Below are 18039 nucleotides of genomic sequence, written 5' to 3'. Positions count from 1 at the left end.
TTTCTTGTTTATGTTTATACTCTCTACACAGAACAGAGTTCAATCTCTTCTCATTTTTATTTTTTTCTAGTAATATCAATTGGCATCTTTAAGAACTAGTTTACTGAGGAAAGTATTTTGGCAAATAGTAGCCTAAATAACTTAAAGTTAATGTAAATACATACTGTTTTTCCTCCAAAGAGATTAAATTTTAGAGTAGGTTACTAGGAAAAGGTTATAGCATAATCTTTCCTAAACATTTTCCAAAGTAGGATATTAATACTTATCATTCTTCATTTTAATAGTTCACTGTAATAAAACTGTGAAATTTCATTTTGATCTTGACTAGAGAACTCTTGCTTGAGGAAGTTTGGGATGGATTGCCTAAAGGCATGGGAAGCAGCTTCAATACTCATAAAATGTTCTATGAGTTCTAAAAAATATACGCATGCTAATTTAACAACCCCAAATTACTGTTACAAATGTATCAAATAACTTCAGTTATGGTGTTTTACATGTCTATTTGTTTCAATGAATTAAATACATTGGGCTTATTAGTGACATTGAAATCTGAGAGTAAAATGAAGTGCTGGGAGCGAAATCTTTTGTGAGGGCTATTTAAAAATCTTAGTCTTTTTTTCTTATAAGAAATGTCAGGAAACAAAAATAGTACTGCTTGTGACAGGATATAGTTGGATCCTGCTTTTTTATACACTCTGACCACCTCTACCTTGTAGTTGGAATGTTTAGATCATTTAAATTGAATATTAATTATTAGTATGTTGTTGTTGTTGCTTGGTCTCTAGGTCACGTCCAACTCTTTTGTGATCCCATAGACTGTAGCCTGCCAGGCTCCTTTCTCCATGGGATTTCCCAGGCAAGAATACTGGAGTAGGGTTGCCATTTCCTTCTTCAGGGGATCTTCCCGACCCAGGGATCAAACCCGTGTCTCCTGCTTGGCAGGCGAATTCTTTACCACTGACCCACCTGGGAAGCCAATTATTAGTACGGTCAGGAATAAATCTCTCTTAGTCATGATTAGCATTCTTTTTTTTAAAGTTATTTTTAATTGAAGGATAACTGCTTTACAATATTGTGTTGATTTCTGCCATACATCAACAGGCATCAGTGATAAGCATACATATGTCCGAGGATTAGTATTCCTTTAACATGATGTTGGAGTCTGTTGACTAATATTTGATTAGTTTTTGTATGAAATGCTCTGTTTTCTATAGTATTTTCTGGGGTTTGGTATAAAAATAATACTTACTTCACAAAGAGAATCTAGTGACATGATGACTGAGAATTGCTTCAAAATAACCCAGTCTTGGGGAGCAATAGGGATAGGAAGAATAAAACAGAACTGGTCATAGGTTGACAACTGTGGAGCTGGACGGTGAGCATCTTATACTTTATAATATTCTCTTTACTCCTACATATTTTGATATGTACATAAGCTTTGAGCTTTACCGAAAACAAAGTAAAAGAAAAAAATTTTACAAAATTTCTTTCTTTCCTATACTTTGGGACACCTTGAACAGCACTGAGATTATCTACATTTACAAAGTTTGGTAAATTCCCCTGTTTAAATTTTTATTCACCTGTGTAATTGGTTTTGGCCATTTATATTTTGTTATATAGTTGATCACTTCATCCAGATTTTCAAATATATTTGTATAAAGTCCATCTTACTTTGGGTATTTGTGTATTCTATAGGTGGATTTTTAAAAACACTCCATGGTGGTATTTTTAAAACATGAACAAAAGTAGAGAGGATAGTATAATGTACCCATTACCTAGTGTCAACAGCTGTCACAAGCATTTTGCCATACTTGTTTCATTCAATCTCTGTACTCACCTTTTGTCTGTAGTATTTTAATGTATATCATGTTATTTTACTAATACTTCAGTAGGGCTCTTCAGCTGACAAAGATTTTTCCACACAAGCATCATGTCAACATCATCCACTTCCCAAATTAACAATTCCCTAGTATTATCTAGTAAACAAATAATTTTTTGAGATGGGAGGAATATAGGCAAGAAAAAGAGAAAGAAGAGATAAAAACTGAAGCCTCTAAGAGACTAAGGGAAAATGAAGTACCAAGGTGCCAGCACAGAGTCAAGACAAGAATCCATAGAAGATACATTATATTCTGAGACTGAAGTAATGGAGGAAGAAACAGATGAAACAATGTCTCTTGGGATGAGAGATTCGAGGTGATCGTTTCTGATGCCCTCTAATTTTTCCAATGAAGTTAAATTTGTTCTGAGGAGCATTACTGAGTAGGGAGTTTGAGGGGATGTGACCAAAGACAAGCAAAGAGAGACAGTTGGCCCTGAGGAGTGAAGACCATAGAGTTACACAGGCTCCAGTCCCCACAGATATTTGATGCTCTCTAGCATGACACATGCAATTAATACAGAAGCAGGCAAGACCACAGCAGTGAGGGTATGAGTTTGGCTGAAGAACGCATGGGACCATAGATCCCAAGGAACTATAGTGCTCTTTCTTGATCTCAAAGAAAATAAATTGCTCAAAAAAAGGTCTTAGTGAGGATGAGAAATGGAAGAGTAAGAAAGTAAGAGAGCTCATGGGCTAAGAGATTATGGTTAAAGACAGATATATTAGGATTTAAGATTTTAGAAGTGGTGTACTTATGAGGCATGTTGGGGTCAAGGTACGGACATGGAGAATGGAAAGGTGAAGCAGGGTAGACAGCAAGCTTACTGACATTGAGAAGGTCAGGAATCTTAAGGCCATGGCATTGGTGAGCAAAGTGATAGCAAAGTCATTTAGTGTAATGGCAAAGTTTAAGGCAGAGAGAAAGAATGTGAGTTAGGAGCCAAAATCCTTAAGGAAATTTGAGGAGTTACCAGAAGGTGACTGATAACAGAGATAATGGAAAGTGAAAGTGAAAATGTTACGAAAGTGAAAGTTTTAGTCACTCAGTCATGTCGGATTCTTTGTGACCCCATGGACTGTAGCCTATCAGGCTCCACTGTCCATGGGATTCTCCAGGCAAGAATACTGGAGTGGGTTGCCATGCCCTTCTCCAGGGGACAGTGGGGCAGGGGTAAAGAATGATATAACTGGCAAGTTTCAAGTGATCAGGGACTTAATAGAGGTTGAGTAATAAGAATTTGAGCATATTAGTATTGGAGAAGAGGAACAGTGTTGACTCCTCTCCCAATAGTGAGGTATGGTGATGTCAGAAATCTCTCCATCTGAGAAGCTGAAGAGAAAATGACTCTGATATTAAATCTTTCACGTGGTCCAAACTATAGTTTATCATAGAAATTTCAAATCCTCACACAGAAAGCATATTAAATTCATCTAAATTTATTTCAGTATATTTTCTTTGTCATTGTCATATTTTGAATTTTCTTGTATAACCTATATTTTTATTTTTTCCTATTAAAATGCTTAATGATATATGTGCTGTGCTAAGTCACTTCAGTCATGTCTGACTCTTTGCGACCCCACGGACTGTAGCCCGCCAGGCTCCTCTGTCCATGGGATTCTCCAGGCAAGAATACTGGAGTGGGCTGCCATGCCCTTCTTCAGGGGTTCTTCCCAACCCAGGGATCGAACCCATGTCTCTAGCATCTCCTGCATTGGCAGGCAGCTTCTTTACCACTAGCACCATTTGGGAAGCCCCGGCAAAGGTTAACTTCAAGTTTGTTGATAATGCCACATAAAATTTTACCTTAAATAATTTAATTGCTTCTGTCTGTAAAGCTTCTGAAGGTAGTGTCGTCAGAGGGGAAATGATTCCTTCTTTGCTGTGACACAAAGTAGGGTGTCTCCATATCTGAGAGGCTAAGTACAAAATGAAATGTAAATAAGAAACATAAAGAATTACTTACTTGGGCCTCACATTAAATTAGCCCTTTAGAAATTAGCTCATTCAGGCCTGGCTCACAATTTAAGTCATAAAAGTCATGAAAAAACCTCTGATAACATTATTTTATTTGTTTCTAGGCCATTGGGGATTCTTATATTTCTCTTTAGGATAAATTAAAGTTAGACGAGGTTGGTACAAATATTCTAGGCCAGAACAAGTCTATCAGGACATTGGTTATGTTGCTTAAATGTGCTAAAGATTGGTGACCTAGGTAGGGAGATGACTGTACATGAAAGGGAGCTGGGGGCAAGTTGCAGAGAAGAAACTAGAGCAGGAAAAGATAGAAAGATAAAGAAGAACTTGAAGTCATTCCTAAAATCAACATTTATTGAATTCCTATGCCAGATCACAAATAAAATGTGATCTCTATTAAGTAGAGCAGAGTTTAGAATCCAGACTATCAATGGGGAAACTTCAGCCATTTAAAAAAAAAATTCAGTGCAAAGCAACAAATGCTATGAAAGGGTTAAATGGTAAAGTGCATTGGGACATAATTTTAATATTTATTAGGCACCTTTCATGAGCCATTTGCTGAGTTGGGGTGGGCTGGATGGGGGACCTCCTAAAGTAGATAGGATTTCATTAGGTTGGTGGGGAATGTGAAGGAGGGAGGGCAGTCCAGGCAGAGGGAGTAACGTGAGCAAAGGCAGAGAGGTAAGACAGGATATGGCATGTTGATGAATGATGGTGCCCCTGTAGCTGAAGAACCACAGTGAGAATCCTAGCCCATGACAAGCAAAGCCAGAATAGGAATCCACAAAAGGAAAACTCTACTAGGCAAAGGGGGTTAGGGCCCATTTCATAAACTATAAAGACTTATACATTATAAACTTACAAGGTTCCCCTTCGATATTTAGCAACTTGCAAACAAGTTGTTCAAATTCAGATCCAACATTCACATTGTTACTTCCAGCTGCGACAGTCAGGTGATAAAGCCAAGTGTCCTTAAAAATTAAAACATATTAATAGAGATGTTACCAAGATACAGTTTTTGATGACTTAAGGAAAAAACAACTTGAATAGACAGTAGAAAACTTTGACACTGGAAAAAAGAACTCTTAATTTTTAGATAAAACTAAAAGCCACTTAGGCTCATTTGAATCGTGCTCATAGTGCCTTTTTCCCATTGTTCACATTTTTATTATTTTCTTAGAAAAGCATAAGAAAACTAAGAAAGTAATATGACATTAAGAGGCTAGAATAAATATAACTAACAGTCTTTTAAGGAATACAACAAATTCTATCAAATTTAAAATCTGATTCCTCATACATACAAATAACACATAAAAAATACTTAAGAAGTCCAGAAAATTTAAAGAAGGAAACAAAACCCAGAAGGAACATACCTCAACACAATAAAGGTCATCTAAGAAAAATTAATAGCTAGTATCATACTCAATGATGAAAAACTGAAAGCCTGTCCTGTAAGATCTGTAACAAGGCAAGGATGCTCACTCTTGCCACTTTTATTTACCATACTGCTGGAAGCCCTAGCCACAGCAATAGAGCAAGAAAAAGAAATAAAAGGCATCCAAATTGAAAAGGCAGAAGTAAAATTATCTCTGTTTGCAGATGACACTATCTTACTTGTTGAAAATCCTAAAGACTCCATAAAAACACTGTTAGAACTAATAAATTCAGCAAAGTTGCAGGACACAAAATCAATATACAAAAATTAATTGTGTTCATATACACTAACAATGAATTATCTGAAAAGAAAATTAAGAAAACAATCCCAAAATAATAGCCAAAATAAAAAAAAAGAATAAAATACTTAGAAATAAACTTAACCAAGAAGGCAAAAGCTTCATACAACAAAAACAATAAAATACTAATGAAAGAAACTAAAGTTGACACAAGTAAATGGAAAGACATCCAGTCATGGGCTGGAAGAATTAATATTAAAAATGTCCATGCTACTGAAAGCAACCAATAAAGGTTCAAAGTAATCTCTATCAAAATCCCAATTCTAAAAAACAGAAACAGAAAAAACAATCTTAAAATTCATCTGAAACCACAACAAATCCCAAATAGCCAAATCAATTTTGAGCAAGAAGAACAAAGCTGAGGAGATCATACTTCCTAATTCAAAATATATAACCAAGCTACAATAATAAAAATAGTATGGTGCTGCAATAAAAACAGACAGTAAGTTCATTAATGGGCCTAATGACTGTCCTATTAGGCTAATGGGACAGAATAGAGTCTAGAAATAAATTCATGCATATATGGTCAACAGATTTTTGATAAGGTTGCCAGAATACAGTGGGCAAAGGATAGTCTCTTCAATTAATGGTACTGGGAAAACTGGGTATCCATATGCAAAACAAAGAAATTGGACCCTGATCTCACACAACACACAATATCAACTCCAAAAGGAATAAAAAATACTAGACCTGAAATCATAAAACACCTGGAAGAAAACACTGAGAAAAAACTTCTGGACATAAGATTAGTCTTTCTTATGACATCAAAAGTACAAGCAACAAAAGCAAAAATAGCTATGCAGAATTATATCAAATTAGTAAACTTCTGCACAACAAAGGAAATCATCAATAAAATGAAAAATTAACTTACTGAATGGGAGAAAATATTTGCAAATCATATTTCTTATAAGGGGTTAATATTGAAAATATACAAAAAGCACATACAACTCAATGGCAAAAAGACAAACAATCCAATTAAAAAATGGGAAGAGGATCATTTGTTCAAAGAAGACATATAGACGGCCAACAGGTACACAAAAAGAGCTCAACATCACTGATCATCAGGGAAATGCAACTGAAAATCACAATGAATTATCATCTTACAAAAAAAAAGAAAAAAGCCAAGAAATAACAAACGTTGGTGAGGATAGAGAGAAAAGGGAGCCCTGTATACTGCTGGTGGGAATGTAAATTGGTGCAGCCACTATGGAAAAACAGTATGGAGGTTTCTCAAAATTTAAAAATAGATCTATTATATGATTCAGCAATTCTACTTCTGGATATTTATCTGAAGGAAGCTTTGCAATATAAATTTATATAAAACAGTAACTCAGAAAGATATATGCACCCCCATGATCATCACAGCATTATTTACAGTAGCTAAGACATGGAAGCAACCTGTGTCCATCAATGGATGAATGGGTAAAGAGAATATGGTATACACATACAATGGAATGTAATGGAGCCCTAAAAAGGAGGAAATCCTGCCATTTGCGACAACACAGAAGAATCTGGAGGACATTATGCTAAGTGAAACAAGCCAGACACAGAAAGACAATTATCATATAATACCACTTATATGATGGATCTAAAATCATCAAACTCACAGGAGTGGAGAGTGCCATGGTGGTTGCCAAGGGTTAGAGGGAAGGGGAAACAGAGTGATATTCATCAAAGGGTACAAAGTTATAGTTGTACAAAATGAGTAAGTCCTAGAGATCTATTGTTCAGCATCATGGTTTATGGTTAACAATACTGTATTACATACTTAAAACTTGCTAAGAGGGTAGATCTTATGTTAAATAGTTGTTATCACACACACAAAAATAATAATTAAAAAAGAGGTCAAGAGGAAAAGTGATGGATAGGTTTATGGCACAGATTATGGTGACGGTTTCATGAGTACATAATTATTCCAAAACATCAAATTGTATACATTAATTTTGTATAACTTTTTAAATGCAGGAAACAAAGAAAAAAAACCCATTTTCTGCTCCCCAAATACAGTGGCTTTTATCTTTCTATTAAAATATATATGTATATTTTCACATAGCTGAGATTATATTAAGATTATATTAATATGCTCCTTATAATATATTAGTAAAAGTCAGAAATTATAATGATTTATTTTTAATATAAAAAATATAAAGCTTGCAGGATATTTTATCATACACATACATTGAATTAATCAATTTTTTATCATTGGCCATTTAGACGGTTACTAAATTCACACTGATAAAAAAATACCATAAAATCTGGGACTTTCCTGGTGGTCCAGTGGTCCTGCCTTCCAATGCAGGGGACTTGGTATCGGATCCCTGGTTGGGGAACTAAGATCCCGCACGTCGAGAGGCCACTGAGCTTGCATGCTACAACTAGAGAGAAGCCTGTATGCCACAATGAAAGATCCTACGTGCGGAAACTAAGACCTAACACGGCCAAAAATAATAAATAAATATTTTTTTTAAAATACCATGAAATCTAACATCTGTTCAGTAAAAAAGGGTGTATATTTTCTGAGTTTGAAATATATTAGAATAAAATTATTGTTAAAAGAATACTATGTCTAACAAATGTATATGTCTTTGATTGTACTTGCTGTGCTGTGCTACGTCGCTTCAGTTGTGTCCAACTCTGTGTGAACATACAGACTGCAGCCCTCCAGGTTCCCCTGTCCATGGGATTCTCCAGACAAGAATACTGGAGTTGGTTGCCATGGTCTCCTTCAGGGAATCTTCCCGACCCAGAGAACGAACCTGTGTCTCTTATGTCTAACCTGCATTGGAAGGAAGGCTCTTTATCACCAGAGCCACTTGGGAAGCCCTTGATTATACCTACTTATGCTCATTTGAAAATCATTACCAATACTTAATCATATTAGTCTAACTCATTCTAAATCAACCAGTTAGTCCTTACATACCTTTTCATGCTTGGATCCAATTAGGAGGTAAGTCGGACCTTGGTCTTTGGGGTGGATCACAATAGTGTAATGTGTGGATAACAGACTTCGCCCACTGGCTTCATAATCTTCATCTGAATCACAGGATCTGTCAACCTCTTCAACTTTAGCCTCCCAGAGTTTGATCTGACCTAAAGGAAACTAAAGTAAATATTAGTAATTATAAGGAAGGAACTTCCTGAATCTTTTCCTGCTAAAATTTTTCAGAGTCCTTTTCATTCTTGGCTTTATAAACCATATCTGTTTTTAAATGAATGCCTAAAGGTAACTGGATTATCTACAGTGTTACAAAGGTGGGGTAGCCACAGTTAACACGCCAACTGTGGTATAAAAGAACAATCTGAATACTAGACATTTGGTCTTTGTGGGAAAAGCAAGAAGCCACTTCTGCACAGTGGTTCAAATTATTCAATTTGACCAAAATGATCCACTACCTAGTCAAGCAATTAGGTTTTTCAGTCAAAATATTCATTTGACTTTTAACCCTCCAACAAAATTGATTTGATTAACCTATTGGATTAAAAGGATAAGTGTAGACATAGTCCCAATACTATCGATAAAAAAGTTAAAAAGTCAGACAGCTAGTGTGAAGAAGTATGATTAACTATCACTGTAAATCCCAATAAGTGAAAAATGTTTTGAAGCTATTTTTATACATGAAGAGTGAAAACGTGAAAGTCACTCAGTCGTGTCCTACTGTTTATAACTCCATGGACTATACAGTCCATGGAATTCTCTAGGCAAGAATACTGGAGTGGGTAGCCATTCCCTTCTCCAGGGCATCTTCCCAACCCAGGATCGAAGCAGGGTCTCCCGCACTGCGGATAGATTCTTTACCAGCTGAGCTACCAGGGAAGCCCTCATATATATATGTTGTTTAGTCACTAAGTCATGTCTGATTCTTTTGTGACCCCATGGACTGTAGCCCACCTGTCCATGGGAATATTCCTCTGTCCATGGGAATATCCCAGGCAAGAATACTGGAGTGGGTTGCCATTTCCTTCTCTAGGGATCATTTCCCAACCCAGGGATCAAACCTGTGTTTCCTGCCTTGGCATGCGAATTTTTTACACTGAGCCACCAGGGATTTATGTACATGTATATATAAAATAAATCACAAAAAAATGCCACGATTTCTTTCATTTTAATTTAAGGGTAAGAAAAAATCTTAAAAATAATTTACATTAAATTTTACCTACTTTTTTACTGACAAAAACAATTATTTGCTATGTTTTAAAACTTTTGCTTTAATTAAGTACACTTATTCCAGGAACATAAACACTCTGCTTGAGATTTGTAGCTTTTAAACTATCTTACCTAGATATCTTATCTAAAATGCAATATTATCTGCCTAATACTTGATTAATAGAAAAAATTAGTTAACTTAATTACATGTGTTCTATTTTATAAGAAAAACTTCTTTTCCCATTAAATTCATAACAATTATATTCTGAGTAGTTACTATGTGCAAAATACTATTTTGGGTACTGAATGAAGAAAATTTCCTTCTGAAGGAAAAATGTAAAATTATCTATATTTTCATAAAAAGAAAGGTAGTAAAACAAAAATAATGGGGCAGAAAAGTCACATTAATAAATAAAAAGCAAACTTAAAGAAAACTAATTCTATTATGATAATACATGACAATACTATCCTAATTGTGTCCTCTAGGCATATCTAATCATATGACAATCAAGGTTCCACCCACCACAATATTTAAGGATGGTTTATTCCTTAGCGTGGGCGGCTGCGACCAGCGCACTTAGCGCGGCCAAGAGGAGCCACCCCACATCCGAGGTCAGGGGCAGAAGCTGGGAGGACCCCATGCCCGAGGGGAGGCAGCCAAGAGGAGCTACCCCACATCCGAGGTCAGGGGCGGCGGCTGGGAGGACTTACCCCACGCCCGAGGCCAGGGGCCGGAGCCGGGAGGAGCAACCCCACCTCCAAGGAGTGGTGGCTGCGCGGGTGCAAGAGGGCCTAGAGGAGCTACTCCATGTTCAAGGTCAGGAGGGGCAGCTGTGAGGAGATACCCCTCGTCCAGGGTAAGAGAAACCCAAGTAAGACAGTAGGTGTTGCAAGAGGGCATCAGAGGGCAGACACACTGAAACCACACTCACAGAAAAACAGTCAATCTAATCACACTAGGACCACAGCCTTGTCTAACTCAATGAAACTAAGGCATGCCCATGGGGCCACCCAAGATGGGCAGGTCACGGTGGAGAGGTCTGACAGAATGTGGTCCACTGGAGAAGGGAATGGCAAACCACTTCAGTATTCTTGCCTTGAGAACCCCATGAACAGTATGAAAAGGCAAAATGATAGGATACTGAAAGAGGAACTCCCCAGGTCAGTAGGTGCCCAATATGCTACTGGAGATCAGTGGAGAAATAACTCCAGAAAGAATAAAGGGATGGAGCCAAAGCAAAAACAATACCTAGCTGTGGATGTGACTGGTGATAGAAGCAAGGTCTGATGCTGTAAAGAGCAATATTGCATAGGAACTTGGAATGTCAGGTCCATGAATCAAGGCAAATTGGAAGTGGTCAAACAAGAGATGGCAAGAGTGAACGTCGACATTCTAGGAATCCGTGAACTCAAATGTTTGGAATGGGTGAATTTAACTCAAATGACCATTATATCTACTACTGCAGGCAGGAATCCCTCAGAAGAAATGGAGTAGCCATCATGATCAACAAAAGAGTTCGAAATGCAGTACTTGGATGCAATCTCATAAACAACAGAATGATCTCTGTTCATTTCCAAGGCAAACCATACAATATCACAGTAATCCAAGTCTATGCCCCAACCATTAATGCTGAAGAAGCTGAAGTTGAACGGTTCTATGAAGACCTCCAAGACCTTTTAGAACACCCAAAAAAGATGTCCTTTTCATTATAGGGGACTGGAATGCAAAACTAGGAAGTCAAGAACACCTGGAATAACAGGCAAATTTGGCCTTGGAATACGGAATGAAGCAGGGCAAAGACTAATAGAGTTTTGCCAAGAAAATGCACTGGTCATAGCAAACACCCTCTTCCAACAACACAAGAGAAGACTCTACACATGGACATCACCAGATGGTCAACACCGAAATCAGATTGATTATATTCTTTGCAGCCAAACATGGAGAAGCTCTATACAGTCAGCAAAAACAAGACCGGGAGCTGACTGTGGCTCAGATCATGAACTCCTTATTGCCAAATTCAGACTTAAATTGAAGAAAGTAGGGGAAACCACTAGACCATTCAGGTATGACCTAAGTCAAATCCCTTATGATTATACAGTGGAAGTGAGAAATAGATTTAAGGGTCTAGATCTGATAGATAGAGTGCCTCATGAACGAACTATGGACTGAGGTTTGTGACATTAGGAGACAGGGATCAAGACCATCCCCATGGAAAAGAAATGCAAAAAGCAAAATGGCTGTCTGGGGAAGCCTTACAAATAGCTGTGAAAAGAAGAGAAGTGAAAAGCAAAGGAGAAAAGGAAAGAGTTCCAAAGAATAGCAAGGAGAGATAAGAAAGCCTTCTTCAGCGATCAATGCAAAGAAATAGAAGAAAACAATAGAATGGGAAAGACTAGAGATCTCTTTAAGAAAATTAGAGATACCAAGGGAACATTTCATGCAAAGATGGGCTCGATAAAGGACAGAAATGGTATGGACCTAACAGAAGCAGAAGATATTAAGAAGAGATGGCAAGAATACACAGAAGAACTGTACAAAAAAGATCTTCACAACCCAGATAATCACGATGGTGTCGTCACTCACCTAGAGCCAGATATCCTGGAATGTGAAGTCAAGTGGGCCTTAGAAAGCATCACTACAAACAAAGCTAGTGGAGGTGATGGAATTCCAGTTGATCTATTTCAAATCCTGAAAGATGATGCTGTGAAAGTGCTGCACTCAATATGCCAGCACATTTGGAAAACTCAGCAGTGGCCACAGGACTGGAAAAGGTCAGTTTTCATTCCAATCCCAAAGAAAGGCAATGCCAAAGAATGCTCAAACTACCTCACAATTGCACTCATCTCACATGCTAGTAAAGTAATGCTCAAAATTCTCCAAGCCAGGCTTCAGCAATACATGAACCGTGAACTTCCTGATGTTCAAGCTGGTTTTAGAAAAGGCAGAGGAACCAGAAATCAAATTGCCAACATCTGCTGGATCATGGAAAAAGCAAGAGAGTTCCAGAAAAACATCTATTTCTGCTTTATTGACTATGCCAAAGCCTTTGACTGTGTGGATCACAATAAACTGTGGAAAATTCTGAAAGAGATGGGAATACGAGACCACCTGACCTGCCTCTTGAGAAACCTGTATGCAGGTCAGGAAGCAACAGTTAGAACTGGACAGGGAACAACAGACTGGTTCCAAATAGGAAAAGGAGTACCTCAAGGCTGTATATTGTCACCCTGTGTATTTAACTTATATACAGAGTACATCATGAGAAACACTGGGCTGGAAGAAGCACAAGCTGGAATCAAGATGGCCGGGAGAAATACAATAACCTCAGATATGCAGATGACACCACCCTTATGGTAGAAAGTGAAGAGGAACTAAAAAGCCTCGATGAAGGTGAAAGAGGAGAGTGAAAAAATTGGTTTAAAACTCAACATTCAGAAAACGAAGATCACGGCATCTGGTCCCATCACTTCATGGCCTATAGATGGGGAAACAGTGGAAACAGTGTCAGAGTTTATTTTTGGGGGCTCCAAAATCACTGTAGATGGTGACTGCAGCCAGGAAATTAAAAGACGCTTACTCCTTGGTGAAAAGTTATGACCAACCTAGAGAGCATATTGAAAACCAGAGACATTACTTTGCCAACAAAGGTCCATCTAGTCAAGGCTATGGTTTTTCCTGTGGTCATGTATGGATGTGAGAGTTGGAATGTGAAGAAAGCTGAGAGCCGAAGAACTGATGCTTTTGAACTGTGGTGTTGGCGAAGACTCTTGAGAGTCCCTTGGACTGCAAGGAGATCCAACCAGTCCATTCTGAAGGAGATCAGCCCTGGGATTTCTTTGGAAGGAATGATGCTAAAGCTGAAACTCCAGTACTTTGGCCACCTCATGCGAAGAATTGACTCATTGGAAAAGACTCTGATGCTGGGAGGGATTGGGGGCAGGAGGAGAAGGGGACGGCAGAGGATGAGATGGCTGGATGGCATCACTGACTGGATGGACATGAGTTTGGGTGAACTCCGGGAGCTGGTGATGGACAGGGAGGCCTGGCGTGCTGCAATTCATGGGGTCACAAAGAGTTGGTTACGACTGAGCGACTGAACTGAACTGAACTGACCGATTCCTTTTGAGAGTCCCTTGGACTGCAAGGAGATCAAACAAGTCAATCCTAAAGGAAATCAACCCTGAATATTCATTGGAAAGACTGATGCTGAAACAGAAGCTCCAATCCTTTGGCCACATTATGCAAAGAGCCAACTCACTGGAAAAGACCCTGATGCTGGGAAAGATTGAAGGCAAAAGGAGAAGGGGGTGGCAGAGGATGAGATAGTTAGATAGTGTTACCAACTCAATGGACATGAATTTGATCTAATTTCAAAGGAGAAAGTGGAGGACAGAGGAGTCTGGCGTGCTGCAGTCCATGGAGTCACAAAGAGTCAGACTTGACTCAGTGAATAAACAACAACAACATTCCTTTCACCAAAGGATGACTGTGGCTCCATAAATGGTGAATAGATCTGGTGTTTTTAAATATTTTGACTGATGTTTTAAAAAGACACTGATCGAGATAAAGACAAATTGTTTCTGAAACACGTATAGCACAAAATGAAGTTAGCCTATGCTGATTCACAAACATTCTAATACTTTTCCACTAATTATAATGGATTTCTGCTCATCTATTTACATTCTTCTGACTTGTTCCTTCTATGTTCAATGTTATCCATTTTTATTAAATAATAAAAATTACTAGTAGTGATAGTAAGAACATTTAAATTTTACTCTTGGTAAATTTTAAATTACTTTTCTATTTATAAAACACACACTTATTATAGAAACTTGGTAAAAACTGAAAGGTACCCAAAGAAGGAGGGGCTTTCCTGGTGGCTCAGATGGTAATCTGCGTGCAATGCAGGAGTCCCGGGTTCAACCCCTGGGTTGGGAACATCCCCTGGAGAAGGAAACGGCAGCCCACTCCAGTATTCTTGCCTGGAGAATCCCTGGCAGGCTACAGTTCATGGAGTGGCAAAGAGTAGCACACAAATGAGGGACTGACACTTTCACTTTTCACCCCAAAAGGAAAAAAAAAGGTCATCCATAATTCTACCACCACTCAACATTTCGGTACAGTTCTTTCTGACTTTTCTGCTATGTGTGTTTTAACACAGATGTGTTAGACTGAGGATTATAAACTCAGCATCCCAATCAAGTCTCCCTGTAACTGCAGAAAAGAAGCTGGGCACTATATTCGTCAGAATCCCTTTCCCTGCATAGTTCCAAATTAGAGCTTGCCTGAGAGAATTTGCATGTAATGTGGAAGGTGAGGGTGTCAGAGGAGTAATTGTTCTTCTGCAGTCAGATGCCTGGGCCGCTGGGAGCGTCACAGAGGCTTCTCAGTCAACTGCTGAGGACCAGCTGCCTCTGTGCTTGGGGCTCAGACTGCTGGTCCTGCCTTCTTGGACCTTCAGTGGCAGCTTCTTCCCCAACCTCTACCACCCTGACTTTCTAAAAGTTATGTATGTCCCTAATTCTACGTTAAAATTGTTATAAATGGAATATACAGAGTAGCTGCTGTTTTCCTGATTGATAACTGAGTTAGGGTTATATTGGGATATACAATTTTGTCATGTACTTATTCCTGTATTATTTTAATGAGCATGTTCCCACACTACTTCAGAGATAACACTCTCAAAGCTTCACTGTGTTAATTTCCATCCCATGAGCAATACCTTTTAAATATGGCTCGTCAGGGACTTCCCTGGCAGTCCAGTGGTTAAGACTGTGTACTCCTAATGCAGATGATGTGGGTTCCATCCCTGGTCAGGGGACTAATATCCCACATGCTGCATGAAGTGACCAATAAATAAATAAATACGGCTAGCCAGAACCAAGAGTGAAGGCTGCAAAAATAGAACAGAGAAATACTAACTGACCTATGTGGTCAGTGGACTAAGAAGTCTGGTCTCATTAATACAGTAATCACTCAGAGGCTGCTATTCTGTGAAGCAGGCATCACTGTTTTATGCAAATACTCTTGATCCAATGAAAATCAGGCATACATTTCACCTTTGGAAGATATCTTTTTCCTCTGAAAATGAAGGTAACTCAAGTTCTTTGGGGAAGAGATTAATTAAAAATGAACCAATGGGACATAAATAGGTAGATGGATGGATAGATAAGTGGTGTCTAGGAATTCAAGGGCCTGGGACAGGACTGGATTCTTTTTTCTCTTCAGCTTCTTTCCTAGCTTGATGCTCCCATCATTCAAACTTATCTATTCTGTCAGGCCTGAAAAATATGAGAAACTGATGGCTGAGAGTGGGGTAGAGGAAGATTTTTCTAGGTCTTAGAAGAAGCATTAATTAAAAGTTGCTAAGGCTTATAATTAAGAATCAAGATCCCTGTAGGCCTATGATTACCTTAGTAATAAATTTTATGCAAAATTTCAACATCAAAAATTCTAAAATTTGGGCTAGCAATAGAACAGTGAAAGGAAAAACTTGAAGCCATAATCAACAAAAAATTCCTCTAATCAGCATATTAAAAACATATACATACCTTATCTTCTTGACTACGAAAATAATATAATGTTTTTCCTATAAGTTTACACCAGACTCTCTTGGAGTAACCATGTTTTACCTGAAATCATATTTCAAAAAAGTATAAATGTAGCACAGAACTCTGACACCTTAAAGTTTGGCATATACACTCTATTTGAAGCTATTTGAACAGCTATCCAGTTTGCTCAAGTTATTGCTCAAGTTACAGGTGACATTTCAACCAGACTATCTGAATACTATTTGCAATTTACCTGTTACACTAGTAGCATGGCATGTTTGCTCTCATGCTCACCACTCAACATTTAATGAGTGTTTACTAGATGTCAAACATCACACCTAAGACTAAGGATTAAAAAATGCCAATTTCACAAGTAAGTATTTTTCACAGTTTCCATATTACATAGATTTCCAATAATCCTGTGGCTCTCTAGGTTAACACATAATGTTAGAAACAAGAAGACTGAAACCTAAGAATTCTAGTGATTTCCAAAATACAAAAGTTTCATTCATTCAAAACACTTCATGCCTTCTCCAGAAACATACACACAAAATAATAAAAACAACATTAAAAGCTACTATTATATATTGAGTACTTCTATATGTCAGGAACTATCTTTCGTGACTGGGATGGAACCTGAATCTCGTTCTTGATTCTAGTCAGGGACTGGTCTAGGTACTGGGGGGGCGGATATGAGCAAGACAGTTTCCTTCCTTAAGGAGCTCACTGCCTCACAAGGCAGACAGACAACCAAACCAGCAGTGTGCTACGTATCTTCATTAGGAATACAAAGTTTGCACACTTAGATGTGTTTTGTGTGTGGGTAATTTACACACACATTCTACACGTTTACACATAAATTCGTACTGAATATTACAGGTTTTTCACTGTTCAGTGGCTTTAGTAAGATCCTCACTATTGGGTTTTGCAGGTGGTGCTATGGTAAAGAACCTGTCTGGCAATGCAAGATCCTCACTGAGTTCCTCCTGCCCCAGTCCTGTCCAGGTTCAGGCACTGAAGATCTCTGTCAGACAGTCCCAGCTATACCCTCAAGTTTAGAAAAACACCAAGAACCCCATTCCCTCCAGTGGATAAGATCTGTAATGGGTTCTGTTGCCCCAGACCTAGAATGTGGCGTGCCTGGTTGAGCTTGCCCGATACTTCCATTATCCAGGCAGCCCTGCCAATCTTTGCCTTGAGGCTTGACCCTCTCTCCTTCGATAGTTAGAGTGGACTTCAACCTGAAGAGACCCACCACCGGGAAACCAAGACACTGGCTGGTAAAACCAAAGCCCAACATTCTGTTGCCATGCTTGCCCATGGCGATAAATATGAAGAAGAAAAATAAAGCAGGAAAAGAGAAAGAAGTGCTTGGAGAAGCAGGGGATGTGTTTTACAATTTAAAATACGGTGGTCAGGAAGGCGTCACCAACACCCAATAGTCAAGCCCCAGAGGAGGGAGGTGAGCTATGCAGTCACCTGAGAGAACACTTAAGTACACAGCAAGCCCCTAGGTCCTGAGACGGTGTGTGCCCACGTATCCGAGACTGAGCGAGTAAGGGGAGACGTCACTGGGGGAGGGGCAGCATGTGGAGCTAGGAAGCACACGTGTTTTGCAGGGACCTTGTAATGACAACATATAAACAGAGAAGAATGGATTTTGCAGTGGGCAAGTCACAACAGCAGAAAGGGCCTGGGTTCTGAGGTCAAATGGACCAAGGTTTAGATCCCAGTTCTGCCAGATACTGGATAG

The 18039-nt window shown here is 38.6% G+C and overlaps 1 protein-coding gene across 7 annotated transcripts in view; it reads right to left on the bottom strand.

Annotated features, from left to right (window-relative positions):
• The window catches only part of PLEKHH2 (pleckstrin homology, MyTH4 and FERM domain containing H2), a 524875-nt gene that overhangs the window by 451546 nt on the left and 55290 nt on the right, over nucleotides 1-18039 (bottom strand). For 6 of the 7 annotated variants that reach the window (XR_009739349.1, XM_061432222.1, XM_061432221.1 and 3 more), the window contains 4 exons: nucleotides 16287-16367; nucleotides 8511-8690; nucleotides 4720-4828; nucleotides 3687-3799 (listed from right to left, as the gene is read on the bottom strand). Coding sequence is in view for 6 of the 7 variants with exons in the window: in XM_061432222.1 (XP_061288206.1) it covers nucleotides 3687-3799; nucleotides 4720-4828; nucleotides 8511-8690; nucleotides 16287-16367 (483 nt within the window). In the remaining variant the exon portion in view is untranslated. The remainder of the gene's footprint in view (nucleotides 1-3686; nucleotides 3800-4719; nucleotides 4829-8510; nucleotides 8691-16286; nucleotides 16368-18039) is intronic. The other variant, XM_061432219.1, reaches the window with a different exon arrangement.

The sequence above is a fragment of the Bos javanicus genome, chromosome 11 (genome assembly GCF_032452875.1).
Source record: "Bos javanicus breed banteng chromosome 11, ARS-OSU_banteng_1.0, whole genome shotgun sequence".
In the NCBI taxonomy this organism is placed as follows: domain Eukaryota; kingdom Metazoa; phylum Chordata; class Mammalia; order Artiodactyla; family Bovidae; genus Bos; species Bos javanicus.
The sequence above is the reverse complement of the archived record's forward strand: the minus strand, read 5'-3'. Positions and strand labels throughout refer to the sequence as shown.